At 51.8% G+C, this 13,410-nt stretch overlaps 1 protein-coding gene across 14 annotated transcripts in view; it reads left to right on the top strand.

The window, feature by feature from the left end:
- The first annotated feature begins 3,625 nt into the window (after positions 1–3,625).
- The window catches only part of NSD1 (nuclear receptor binding SET domain protein 1), a 166,863-nt gene continuing 157,078 nt past the window's right edge, over positions 3,626–13,410 (top strand). The window contains exons 1-3 of one of the 14 annotated variants that reach the window (XM_055386343.2): positions 3,912–4,049; positions 7,202–7,315; positions 8,056–8,145. In XM_055386343.2, the coding sequence (XP_055242318.2) occupies positions 7,286–7,315; positions 8,056–8,145 (120 nt within the window). In that variant the 5' untranslated portion in view covers positions 3,912–4,049; positions 7,202–7,285. Of the gene's footprint in view, positions 3,672–3,911; positions 4,050–5,181; positions 5,271–5,456; positions 5,519–5,714; positions 5,751–5,834; positions 6,069–6,105; positions 6,160–6,209; positions 6,362–7,201; positions 8,146–13,410 lie in introns of those variants that run through there. The other 13 variants (XM_031010781.3, XM_055386346.2, XM_055386345.2 and 10 more) reach the window with 13 other exon arrangements.

Raw genomic sequence — 13,410 nt, forward strand, 5'->3', positions numbered from 1 at the left:
AGCTCACTGCAACCTCAGCCTCTTGGGTTCAAGCGATTCTCCTGCCTCAGCCCCCCGAATAGCTGGGATTACAGGTGTGAGCCAACATATCCGGCTAATTTTGTATTTTTAGTAGAGGCGGGGTTTCACCACGTTGGTCAGGCTGGTCTCAAACTCCTGACCTCATGTGACCCACCCGCCTTGGCCTCCCAAAGTGCTGGGATTACAGATGTGAGCCACAGCGCCTGGCCTACTTTTTGTATTTTTTGTAGAGACAAGGTTTAGCCATATTGCCCAGGCTGGTCTTGAACTCCTGGGCTCAAGCGATCCGTCTGCCTCAGCCTTCCAAAGTGCTGGGACTAAAGGCGTGCACCACTGTACCTGGCCTCTTATGCTTTGTAAAGCATTGTCTGGCACCAAAGGCTGTTTGTTCCTCAAACATCTTGAATCCTTTTTGGGAGGATTTGAGTTTTGTACAACTCATTTGGTCTGTTATTGAAACCACAATTCTGTCTGATGGAGACACAGGCTTGGAGAGGAGAGGAGGGGATAGATCAGGCATCATGAAATGTTTCTGGAGCACTCACTCTGAGCTTCACAGTCTGGGCTTGTTCACTGGAGGTCAGAGAGTATATGTCCTTAGTCTTGTTGGAAGTGACTCTCCAACTGGATGAGACCAGATTTAGAAGCTATTAGTTACTACCAGGACTCAGGGAAAAATGGCTGCCTGTAGGGGTGGGAAGACTACCAGGAGGAGGAGTCTTCTAAACAGGACGAATGGAGTCTGCCCAGGGGAAAAGGCAGAGTGACTGGCATGAGCATAGGCTGGACAGGATGTGGCTTGTCCTGGCACTGGACAGTTGGGGGAAGTGAGAGCAGGAGGGCAGGGATTAGTGGTCACCATACCAAGCTTCAGAAGGAGGTTTAAGAAGAAGAAAACTTAAAGGTGGATGCTTGAGTCCTTCGGGCTGGGGCTGGGGGTACAGGCTCAGGTTAGCAACAGGACCTGGTATTTGGGGCAGGAAGGAGACTGCTGGAGGGCTGCCTGGTCTCAGATGTGGTCAGGCCTTCCTTGATCTTAAGTTGAAAACTGATTCAATTTTGGGGAAATCCATGGGTGGGGAGAGGAAGGAAACAGCTCCTAGACCCATCAGAAGGCATGGTCCTGGTGTTCACCAGCTATGTTCAGGATTAATTACCAAAGGCCTCCATGCCTCTCCCAAGACCTAACTGTTTAGTCAGAAGGCAGATGCTGTTCCTGTTCAGTGGGAACAAGGAGCTGGAACTAGGATGGGAGTTTGTCTCTGGGCAAGTCATGCTTCCTTTCTAGAAGATGGGGATAACAATAATACCCATCTCAGAGGAGTAAATGAGTATCCTGCAGGGTAGCTGGAACAGAGGAGGATAAGCTACAACTGTTATTGTAACAACAGGCAGAGCCCTTGCTGGAGTTGTGTTTCTAGGGGAGGAACCAGTGTCTTCTGGACACAGAAGAGTGAGCTTTCTACTGCTCAGATGCCATCACGTCATTATCCTCCTCCCTCACCTTCCATGGCTGCTTACTGCCTTCCAGATAAATCTTCAACTCTTTAACTTAACCAACCAAGCCCTGAAGGGTGAGGCTCTGTGCCTGCCCCATCCTTGGTTGAGCCTCTTTCTGCACTCATTACCTCTGCCCCGGCACATACACTAGCCATGCTTGTTGTGGTCAGTTCCTCTGAAGCCTGGTGTTTCTCTGGACTCTGCTGGAATCTCTGCCTCTTCCCCTTCTTGCCTGGCTATTCCTGAATATCCTCCAGGACTCTCTCTGGATGTTGCTTCCTCAAGGATACCCCTGAGTTAGTTTCAAGGGCATTCTCAGCTTCTCCAGCACACTTGGCTTCTCTCTCAGTACTCAGTTCTCTGCCTTGTTATTACCTGTCTGCTTTTTCCACAAGGCTGTGACGGGGAGCCCCAAAATATTTATGGAATTAATGAATGAAAAGGGGTGGTTCTAAGAAAAAAGAGGTCACTGTACATTGGCCAAATGTCCCAACAGGTATCTATTATATCTCACCAGGGTAGGCATTATCAGTAACCAAGATTTACAGATGAGGAAACTCAGCCCAAGGTAGAGTCCCTCTGCCTGTCATTCAAATTTCTGGGCACCTGTGTGTAAGCACCATGCTGGGCTTTTCACAGGCAGTATGTGTAGGGTGGACAGGCTGAGAGCAAGCACGTGAGGCCCATCATACCAGGTGAGAGTTAAGGTGCTGACACCTTGCATGAGGGCTTAGTCTCTTGGACCTCAATTCTTCGTAGGGCTGGTGAAGGGTCATAGGAACGACTGTATGTGAAGTGCCTAGGACAGTGTCCAGTACACTAGTACAGACCTAGCAAGTGTTTACTGATTCTTATCTCAGTCCTAAGGATGGGAGTCACAGGCCCAGAAAAGGTCCCTGGATTGAGACAACCAGCCAGAGGAGAGCTGAGTGTACATCCCAGGCCCCCACCCTACAGGGACACAGTCCTCTCCCTTCTGCCCCCACTCAAGGAGTCAGTGTCCTTGTGAGAATCTATGGCGCTGTGGATCTTCTCAACCTAGTGCTGGCACACATGAGATGCTTGGCCAGGGCCTGCCAGATGGGGAGGCTGGAGATGGGTCGGCTGTGATTGAGACCTCTGTGGCCAAGTTTTACTCTAAGAGGCAGGTAAGGCCCTCAGGGGTTACCCCAGAGAAGTCTGAGAGGTTTTCCCTGGGATCCTGGTCTTCTCCCCCAGACCTGTCAGCAAGCAGTTTATCCCCAGCTGCCAATCTCCTTTTGGCCCTCAGTCTTCCAGAGGAGCTAGGAGGTGGGAGAGAGGGGTTCTGCAGGGCAGTGTTGTTCAGAGGTGAGCTTTGGAAGAAACTGTTGTCTCAACCCTATTTTCACACCTTAGCACCTTTATTTAACTGTCTTTTCCGGAGGCCAGGATCTCATCTTTTGTTTCCCCAGCACTCAGCACACTGTCTGGAATGCAGGAAATGGTTGCTGAATGAAGCGATGAATTACATTTCAGCACTCATCAAGTGCTCAGCCTATAACTAAGTCTAAGTGTAGGCTGCTAACACTTAGACCTTTACCTTACAGAATCTTCGCAGCCAGTGCTGTGCATTGGAAGTTGCAGATGGGGAAACTGAGGCTCAGGACTGTTAAGTGACTAGTTCAAGGCAGGTCTCAGGCCCTCAGGATGGTTAGTGGCAAAGTAAAGGACTGGGAGGAGCACTGAGGAATTGGGGCAATTGGCAGAGGAGTAATTGTCAGTCAAAATGATTGGCTCAAATTATTAGGTGTGAAGAAGGAACCAGTCAGAGCTTGCCTGTTGAGTCGAATTGCCCAGATGGGATTAGCAGGGTGAGTGACCCTAGCAGAACAAAGAGCTGGCCCTTGTAGGTATAGACTCGACTTTTCTCTGGTTGGTCCCAGCACATAGACAACTACCAAGCTGACTTTGCACCTGAGAATCTTCAGGGTACCTCAGACTCTTCAACAGAAGGAGCCTCCCTGAGGTCACAGCCCTCTCATCAGTCCCGTTCCAGTGGGTACTTTCCCTCTAACAAAGCCCACTTGCTGTCTTGGCAGGGTCTGCATCCGGCACTTGCAGACATGTGCTAAGGGCCTGTTGACTTGGGAGCCTCCATCGCTGGACTGTGGGCCTTGGAGAGCAAAAGGGTAAGAGCATCTCGAGCTCCACGCCTGCTGGGCCAGTCGCTGGGTGAAGGCAGGGGAAGGATGGAGTTTAGCTGGCCAGCACTAATGTCACACAGGGCAACGCCAAAAATGGCCTTTCTCCCAGGTGGGCTCAAAGTTAACAGAAGGCAGTGAGTAAACAGTCCACTGGGGCAATAACTATGCACATTTACTAAGCCATGGGAAGAATAGTAGTCACGTGGCCCTCGAGGGCGGTGCCCTCAGCTTGAGATGGAGTTAACTCCAAATCTAATCACAGAAGGCTTTCTGGAGGAGGCGGAATTTTTATGGCGGCCGGATCCGGCTTCCTCTGAACAGCGAGAAGGCGCTTAGCGCCCTAGGGACCAGGTAACTCCTGAGGTGAGCTTCTTGGTGGGGATCAAGCCCAGGGGGCGACGGAGTCCGGGCTGGGGGAAGGGCCCGAGGGGCTGGAGTCGCAAGTTCAGGCCCCGCTTGGGCTCCCTGTCCCGCCCTTCCGCTGTCTTGGGGGATTGGACGCCACGCGGTCGTGCTAGGGTCGGTGCTGCGGGCCCGGTGCAGGATGCAGGCCGTGAGGCCCCAGGCCGAGGGCTGCGCCAGCGGGCTTGTCCCGGCCAGCCGGGCGGTCCCGTGTCCCGGCGCAGCTCCGCTGGGGTCCAGATGCCCGGCCCTCAGGGGCTAGGCGCGCACTCCCCGGGGAACCGGGCTGCGGAGCAGGCGGCCCGCTCTGGGCGGCGGTGGCACGAGAGGGCCATCTGCCTGGGTGCCGAGAACTGCAGCGTCCGCGGTGCGAGGCGCGGCCCGTCCCGTCCCGGCCCCCAGCCCGGCGCGCACGCACATACCCACGCCGGCCGGCGCCCGCTGCCCGAGCCCCCGTGCCAGGCCCAGACCTTGACTAGGCGCGGGAGGCGGTGCAGGGACTAGAGGACCCCCTTCCCCGGCGTTCCCCTCGCCCCGCCCGAGGCTGCGAGGACCCTCGGGCTCGGGGGTGGTGAGGGAGCTTCGTCCCGGCCGGGCCCGGGCTGGGGACTCGGCCTCCCTGGGCGGGGGCCGCACGGCTGCAGGCCGAGGTGCGGACGCGCTGTCAGGCTGCAGCCCGGCTCGGTGCCGGGGGTGGGCTCAGCGCTGGGGTCGCCCGGCTTCGTTCCCCCGCGGAGGCCACGGCCGGGCGAGCAGTGCCCGGGCGGGTAACCCGACCCGGCTCCCCAGAGCCGCTCACCCCGCACGGCCCGGCAAGGGGAGGGAGAGGGATGGGGGGAGGGGGAAGGGAAGGGGTGGTGGGTGAGGGGCTGTGGGCACCGCAGGGCCGAGTCCCCGGCCCGTCTGCGCTGCTGTAGGGCGGCTGCCCGCGGCACCCGGGACGATCCAGCCTCTGCCTCGCGGGCGTCGAGCCTGAGACAGGAGGGAGCCCTGGGGCTGCACAGGCTTGGCTCAGGGAGGCAGACCCGAGCTGCTGCCTCCATTTTGTTTCCTGCTCAGCTTGGTCTGTGGTGGTGGTGGTGGTGGTGGTGTGGGTTTGGGGTGCGGCCGGGTAGGGGGGTTCACCTGCGGCCGCGTCTGCTCGGGGCCTGAGGCCTCGAAGACCCCAGCCCAAGCCCCCAGGTGAGCCCTGCGGCAGGAGGGGGGTTGCCTTGGCCTCGGGCCGAACCCAGCGGGCTGAGGGCAGGTGCCCAGTGGATGGGGAGCCTGGGCTGTAACCTAAGATGGAGGCCGGGACTGACGCGGGCCCGAGCAGGGCTGGCGGGACGATCGGACAGGCCTCAGCCGCGCCAGGTGCCGCCTGGGTTGGGGTTCGAGACGCGTAGGGTGCGGGAGCCGTGTGCGGCCCGAGGCCAGCGCCGTGCCCCGAGGTAGGTGAGGGGATCGGAATGCCACCCACGACGCCCGCAGGCCCCGACACTCCAAGGAGGCGCGCGAGGCCCCTGGGGAGCCCGCCTCAGGCCCCGCCCGGGCAGCCGGGCCGGCCCGTAGGCCCCGGCCGCGAGCGGGCGCGCAAGGGGAGGGGAGGGGGCGGCAGCGGCAGCTCCGCTGATTGGGCGGCGCTCTCACAAGCCCGACTTCACCCGCCCTGAACCCCGAAGAGTGAGGGAAGGGAACGCGCGCGCTCGGTGGGGGAAGGGGTGCGCGCGCACTCGGGGCCCAACCGCACGCGGGCCGGCGCGAGGCGCTCGGTCGCACGCGCGGCCGCGGGGGCGCGCGCGGTGGGGGTGTGAGGAGGAGGAGGCGGCGGCGGAATAGGCCGGGGCAGGTCGCGCTCGCTGCCTTCTCCCCTGAAGAGAGACGCGGGGGGAGGGGGGTGCGGCGAGCGGCCCCGCTCTCTCCCCACCGCTCCGCTCGCACCCCAGTGTAATGAGGGTCACCCCCTCCCCCCAGCTGGCCCGGGAGGGGGCGCGGGGCACGGTAACTAGTGCGCTGGGGTGGGCGGCGGGCAGGCGCGAGGAGAAGGGAGGGAGGAGGGTGGCCGGGCGGGGAAGATGGTGGTGGCCGTAAGGTGAGGGGCTCGGGGGAGGGCCAGGCGCGATGCGAGGTTGGTGGCCGGCGGCGCTGCAGCCGCCGGCCCCCTCCCCCTCCCCCTCCTCCATCACTACCAGCCGGGCTCAGGCCTAGCTGGCCGGGCTGCCGCGAACTTCCTCCCGGCGCGGCCCGTGCCCCGCCGGCCGCCTGCGAGCACCTCGGCCTCCGCCTCCCCTCAGGTAGCAGGCTGCGGGGCGCGGGGCCGGCTGCCCTCCCGCAGCAAACTTTGCTTGCTGCTGAATATTGATGAGAGCGATCGGCTCGGCTGGGAGGTGCTGCCGCGGCTGCGGGAAGGAGCGCGGCCCGGGCAGGCGGCGGCGGCGTCGGCAGCAGCCATGTTTTTCGAGCTGTAGCAGCTGCTGCTACCCTGACTGGGCTTCGCTGGCCGCCTCGGTTTCTCCCTCTGCCGCGTCCAGGCCTCTGGGCCCTGCAGCTGCGGATCCAGCAGGCCTGCATTCAGGAAGGCGAGCTCTGGGGTGCACCCGCCTCGGCCGGCTCGCCTGCGGCCTGCGCACCGCCGCTGCAAAGGCTCCGGCGCTGGCTGGGCGCAGGGTGCAGCGCTATTGTGACCGCTGCGCCCTAGCGAGCCAGGAAGGGGGGGTACCTTTTTGTGCAGGGTCCAGGAGGCCCCCTCGGACCCCGCAGCCTTTTGCTTTTGAGAGATCCAGCTGCTCGACCCTTGGCGAGGGAGGGGGAGGACGAGTCCTGTTTGAGAATTGGGAATTTTGACGGCCAGAGGGGTTTTAATTTTAGTTCATCCCAAGTGTCCACCAGTCTGCAGAGGAGGAAAAAGAGACGGGCTGTTTCTGTGTAGCAAGATCGGCCCAGCTTCGGGAAAATGGAGTTTTCAGAGGCTCATCGAGGCCATTTTTTCATCTCCAGTCGGGGGAACTTTTTCTTCCCATGGAAGTGCAGCAGAAAGGCATAGAGGCCACTAGGCCTTGAAGTGGCTGCCATTTTAAAGAGTCGAGTCAGATGGCCTATTAACTCAGATTAATTGCTGTGCTTTTGGATTCCAGGTTGATGCCGGCCCAGGATGGATCAGACCTGTGAACTACCCAGAAGAAATTGTCTGCTGCCCTTTTCCAATCCAGTGAATTTAGATGCCCCTGAAGACAAGGACAGCCCTTTCGGTAATGGTCAATCCAATTTTTCTGAGCCACTTAATGGGTGTACTATGCAGTTATCGACTGTCAGTGGAACATCCCAAAATGCTTATGGACAAGATTCTCCATCTTGTTACATTCCACTGCGGAGACTACAGGATTTGGCCTCCATGATCAATGTAGAGTATTTAAATGGGTCTGCTGATGGATCAGAATCCTTTCAAGACCCTGAAAAAAGTGATTCAAGAGCTCAGACGCCAATTGTTTGCACTTCCTTGAATCCTGGTGGTCCTACAGCACTTGCTATGAAACAGGAACCCTCTTGTAATAACTCCCCTGAACTCCAGGTAAAAGTAACAAAGACTATCAAGAATGGCTTTCTGCACTTTGAGAATTTTACTTGTGTGGACGATGCAGATGTAGATTCTGAAATGGACCCAGAACAGCCAGTCACAGAGGATGAGAGTATAGAGGAGATCTTTGAGGAAACTCAGACCAATGCCACCTGCAATTATGAGACTAAATCAGAGAATGGTGTAAAAGTGGCCATGGGAAGTGAACAAGACAGCACACCAGAGAGTAGACACGGTGCAGTCAAATCGCCATTCTTGCCATTAGCTCCTCAGACTGAAACACAGAAAAATAAGCAAAGAAATGAAGTGGACGGCAGCAATGAAAAAGCAGCCCTTCTCCCAGCCCCCTTTTCACTAGGAGACACAAACATTACAATAGAAGAGCAATTAAACTCAATAAATTTATCTTTTCAGGATGATCCAGATTCCAGTACCAGTACATTAGGAAACATGCTAGAATTACCTGGAACTTCATCATCATCTACTTCACAGGAATTGCCATTTGTAAGCAGTCTTTGGTACAACTTAAATATATACATATATGTATATATACAGGCCACTTAAAGGGAAACTTGTAACAAATTTGTTTTTGGTTGCTTATCAGTTCACAGCTGAAATCCTATTGCTAATCATAAGCTTTGGGCAAAATTTTACTTTGATTTTTAAATTTATCTCTGTTGTATGAATTTGGTTGTTTTAAGCTTTTTCCAAATAACTCTTCGTTGAGAGTAGGCTAATGCTTTTAAAGGCATTTGATTGAGTTCAGGTTTAATTTCTCAAGTTGGAGGTATACATATATGATTAAAAAAAAAAAAAAAAGATGGGTTTTGGCCTGCCAGCACCATGAGTGCAGGTGAACCAAGTTAGTACTTGGAGTCCTGTTGCTATATGTGGCAGATTATTTTTTTACTTGATGACTTGACTCTTACTTCAGGTTGAAGGGCATTTTGAACACAGATTAAAGTGGCTAAGATGAAGTTTTCTTGGACATTGTCAAAATCTAAATTAGGCTAGTTTTTCTGAACTACCTGTTTTGCAGGTATAGCATCCCGTGCTTTTGATAACTGCCACCATTAGCTCTTTTTTTTTTTTTTTTTTTTTTTTTTGAGGTGGAGTCTCACTCTGTTGCCAGGCTGGAGTGCGGTGGTTCATCACTGCAACCTCTGCCTCTTGGGTTCAAGCGATTCTCCTGCCTCACCCTCCAGAGTAGCTGGGATTACTGGTACCCATTACCACGCCCGGCTAATTTTTGTATCACCATTAGCTCTTGAAGTTTTTCTAGTTTTGTTTTGTTTTGTTTTATTTTATTTTATTTTAACAGAACCCTAACTAAGACAAAGTTTTATATTTATTTATTGTTTAGAGACTGGCCTTGTCATGTTGCCCAGGCTGGCGTCGGGACTCCTGGGCTCATTCGATCCTCCTGCATCAGCTAGAACTACAGTAGTTTCAGATTTTGAAGTGTGTATGTGTACGTGTGATATGTATATATTCTGTGTGTATAGTGTGTATAGAAATGGAGAGTATCTTACTTGAGTTGTTTTCAGTAATGCTGTCAAGTATTGTTAGAGGGTGATAAATGATAACATTTGTTTTTATTTGAGCTTATGAAGAATTTCTTGACTTTTTAGCTAAATGATCAGTTCACTTCTCTTAGCCTCAATTTTATTGCCTCTAAATTCCAAAAGTACTTGATTGCTATAAGATTCCTTCAGCTTTAAATATTAATATTTCATATTGATTTTGTTTCTGCCCAAACACATTGTTTGGTCACCGCCGGTAATGTTAGCAAAGAGAATTTTTTTTGGCCAACAAATGTCTCATACCACATTAAGTTTTTATAAGAAAAACTTTTATGGTATGTTGTTATTCTGAGTTCATTAAACATTCGCTTTACCTTATATCCCTGCTGTTCTTTAAAGTTACAGAGGGAGAATGTGGGTGTGTCACTTTTGTTTCTGTTGATTTGTATCTTTATTGTGCCTTGGTACTCCTTGGTTTCTTGGCAATTGCAGATTTAAAAAAATTTGCTTTAGTGGTTATCTTGAGTCTGAATTGTCCTACGCATTAGGGTGGGTAGGCTGTTTTGAAAACCTATTGGCAGCTCAGACAAATCCTTTTTCTTGGGTTCACGTTGAAATTTATTTTATATATATATCGTCTTTGTTTTTGCACATAAATTTAAATCTGAGAATGGAGATAGATGTTTCTCTAGAAGCATACAAATAGAATTGTAAACCTGTTTCTCGTCAAAGAGATGTTAGTGGAGTATTGGTTCTATTAAAAAAAAAATGAAGGCTGAGTGTGGTGGCTCACACCTGTAATCCCAGCACTTTGGGAGGCTGAGGTGGACAGATCACCTGAGGTCAGGAGTTTGAGACCAGTCTGGCCAACATGGTGAAACTCCGTCTCTACAAAAATTAGCCGGGCGTGATGGTGGGCAACTGTAATCCCAGCTACTTGAGAGGCTGAGGCAGGAGAATCGCTTGAACCCGGGAGGCGGAGGTTGCAGTGAGCCGAGATTGCGCCATTGCACTCCATACTGGGCAACAAGAGTGAAACTCTGTCTCAAAAAAAAAAAAAAAAAAAAAACTGAAAATATTGGAGCCTTTAGATAGTAGGTTACATGTCTAAAATGCGAGTTAGCAAATGTATAAATGTAGAAGTTTTTTTTTCAGGGAGAAATTGAAATTGCTCAAAGACTTTATGACCTTGAAGAAGCAAGTATGTAGTTTATTTATTTTTTTGAGACACAGTCATGCTATCACCCAGGCTGGAGTGTAGTAGCGTGATCTCAGCTCACTTCAACCACCTCCTCCTGGGTTCAAGCGATTCTCCCACCTCAGCCTCCCGAGTAGCTGGGACTACAGGTGTGCACCACCATGCCTGACTACTTTTTGTATTTTTATTAGAGACGAGGTTTCACCATGTGGGCCAGGCTGGTCTCGAACTCCTGACCTCAGGTGATCCACCCACCTTGGCCTCCCAAAGTGCTGGGATTACAGGCGTGAGCCACCGTACCCATCCCCTAATTTATTATTTTAGGAATTTGGTTCAAAGTTGTGATTGAAATCTATTGCCTTTATTTTTGCCTTTGATATTTTTAAACTGAGAACACTTTTTTTTTTTGAGACGAAGTTTCGCTCTTGTCGCCCAGGCTGGAGTGCAGTGGCATGATCTCGGCTCACTGCAACCTCCGCCTTCTGGGTTCAAGCAGTTCTCCTGCCTCAGCCTTCCGAGTAGCTGGGATTACAGGTGCACACCACCACCCCAGCTAATTTTTGTATTTTTAGTAGAGACGGGGTTTTACCATGTTGGCCTAGCTGGTCTCGAACTCCTGACCTCAGGTGGTCCACCCGCCTCACCCTCCCAAAGTGCTGGGATTACAGGTGTGAGCCACGGAGCCCGGCCTCAGACTGAGGACTTAAAAAGTGAGGTCAGGGTGGGCATGGTGGCTCACGCCTGTAATCCCAGCACTTTGGGAGGCTGAGGCAGGTGGATCACCTGAGATGAGGATTTCAAGACCAGCCTGGCCAACATGGCAAAACCCCGTCTCTACTAAAAATACAAAAAATTAGCTAGGCATGGTGGCGGGAGCCTGTAATCTCAGCTGTTTGGGAGGCTGAGGCGGGAGAATCACTTGAACCCGGGAGGCTGAGGTTGCAGTGAGCCGAGATCGCCCCATTGCACTCCAGCCTGGGCAACAAGAGCGAAACTCCCTCTCAAGAAAAAAAAAAAACCATCCTGGCCGACATGGTGAAACCCCGTCTCTACTAAAAATACAAAAATTAGCTGGGCGTGGTGGCAGGCGCCTGTAGTCCCAGCTACTCGGGAGGTTGAGGCAGGAGAATCACTTGAACCCGGGAGGCGGAGGTTGCAGTGAGCCGAGATTGTGCCACTGCACTCCAGCCTTGAGACAGAGGGAGACTCCATCTCAAAAAAAAAAGCGATCAATCTTAGAATGCAAAGTTAGGTAAGCAATACAGCTTGAGAAAAGTGTAATTAAAAATAACTTTTCTATGTAGTCATATGATATTAATGTATTCAACCTGTTCACAGTTGATTTAAGTTATTGATACAGTAGGTATTGTTACTATGCTGGGAATTTTAGAAAATCCTTAGCAAATTGCTGTTTGTCTCTTTTTGTCTGTAATTTTGGCTGGGCTTGGTGGCTAACACCTGTAATTCTAGCAAGTTGGGAAGCCAAGACAAAAGGATTGCTTGGGGCCCAGAGTTTGAAACTAGACTGGGCAACATAGTGAGATCCTGTCTCTACACTCAGTTGGATGTGGTGGTATGCCTGTAGTCCCAGCTACTCAGGAGGCTGAGGCAGTAGTAGGATCACTTCAGGCCAGAAGTTTGAGACTGCAGTGAGCCATGATCACGCCACTGCATTCCAGCCTAGGCAACAGAGCAAGATCCTGTCAAAAAAAAAAAAAAGGAGAAAATTCTCTTGGCAGTGGGTAAGAGTAGTTATTAGGGTTGTAGATTTCCTGTCTGGAATTAGAGAAAGAAGGGTCATATTTTCTGTTATTTTGTGTATCTACCTCTAAGTGGACTGTTTGCCTCTTGTCACGAATGAGTAGCCTCTTCAGTTTACCATCATGTGCTCTTATTTTCTCTGCATACAGTGAAGTGATTGTCATTACAATTTATAATCCTGACCTGGTACTTTTATATTTAATTGGGTTGATATTTTCTAATTCTTCCCAGTGTACAAAGGCTTTATGCTTTGTTGTTGTTGTTGAGACAGGCTAGGTGCTTTGGATGTGGAGAATTAAATGAGCATGGCATTTTCAGAGGATACTTGTTGGAGATTGCTTGGGTAGGATGGATGTAGTCAGGTAATGGGGCCTAGAAATTCAGACTGAAGCATTTGGTATTGATGTGATAGGAACTGGCAGCCCTTGAGAGATTTTAGTTGAGAAGTGATGTAAAATCTGTTTGGAAGACTTTGAGTAGGGGAGATTAGAGGCAAGGTTAGGATGTAGGGTATGTTGCAATAGTAATTAAGACTTAAGAATTGGCCCAGTGGCATGTACCTGTAGTCCTAGCTACTCTGGAGGCCGAGGCAGGAGGATCACTTGAGGCTGCAATTAGCTGTGATTGTGCCTGTGAATAGCCACTGCACTCCATCCTAGGCAATATAATGAGATTCTGTCTCTTAAAAAAAAAAAATGAGCACAGTGAGTACTCTAAAGAAAGGGGGTAAATCTAAAAGATTATTTCAAAGGGAGAAAATTGGCAGCTTTTTTGGGGCTACCTGATCTGGAGGCAGATTGGAGTCTGGATTTGAGGAATGGAGAGAGATGAGGCAGATGATGTCTAAGGCTTATAGTTTTGCTGCCTGAGACAAAAATGATTCCTCAGAGGTTCCTTCCTCTTCTCTACCCATCATCCCACAATTTTCTACTCCCTCCTTAGCTATCATGGAAGAAAATTGATCTCTTTACACCTGAGGTTCTGCTCTCTCTCCGACTCCCTCCTTGCTGGGTGACCTTTTTTGTTTGTTTTTGTTTTTGTTTTGAGACAGAGTCTCACTCTGTCACCCAGGCTGGAGTGCAGTGGGGCGATCTCGGCTCACTGCAGCCTCTGCCTCCCAGGTTCAAGCAATTCTCTGTCTCAGCCTCCGGAGTAGCTGGGATTACAGGCTCCCGCCACCACAACCAGCTAATTTTTATATTTTTAGTAGAGACGGGGTTTCACCATCTTGGCCAGGCTGGTCTTGAACTCCTGACCTCGTGATCCACCCGCCTTGGCCTCCCAAAA

Source organism: Gorilla gorilla, chromosome 4, assembly GCF_029281585.2.
Source record: "Gorilla gorilla gorilla isolate KB3781 chromosome 4, NHGRI_mGorGor1-v2.1_pri, whole genome shotgun sequence".
Taxonomy (NCBI): domain Eukaryota; kingdom Metazoa; phylum Chordata; class Mammalia; order Primates; family Hominidae; genus Gorilla; species Gorilla gorilla.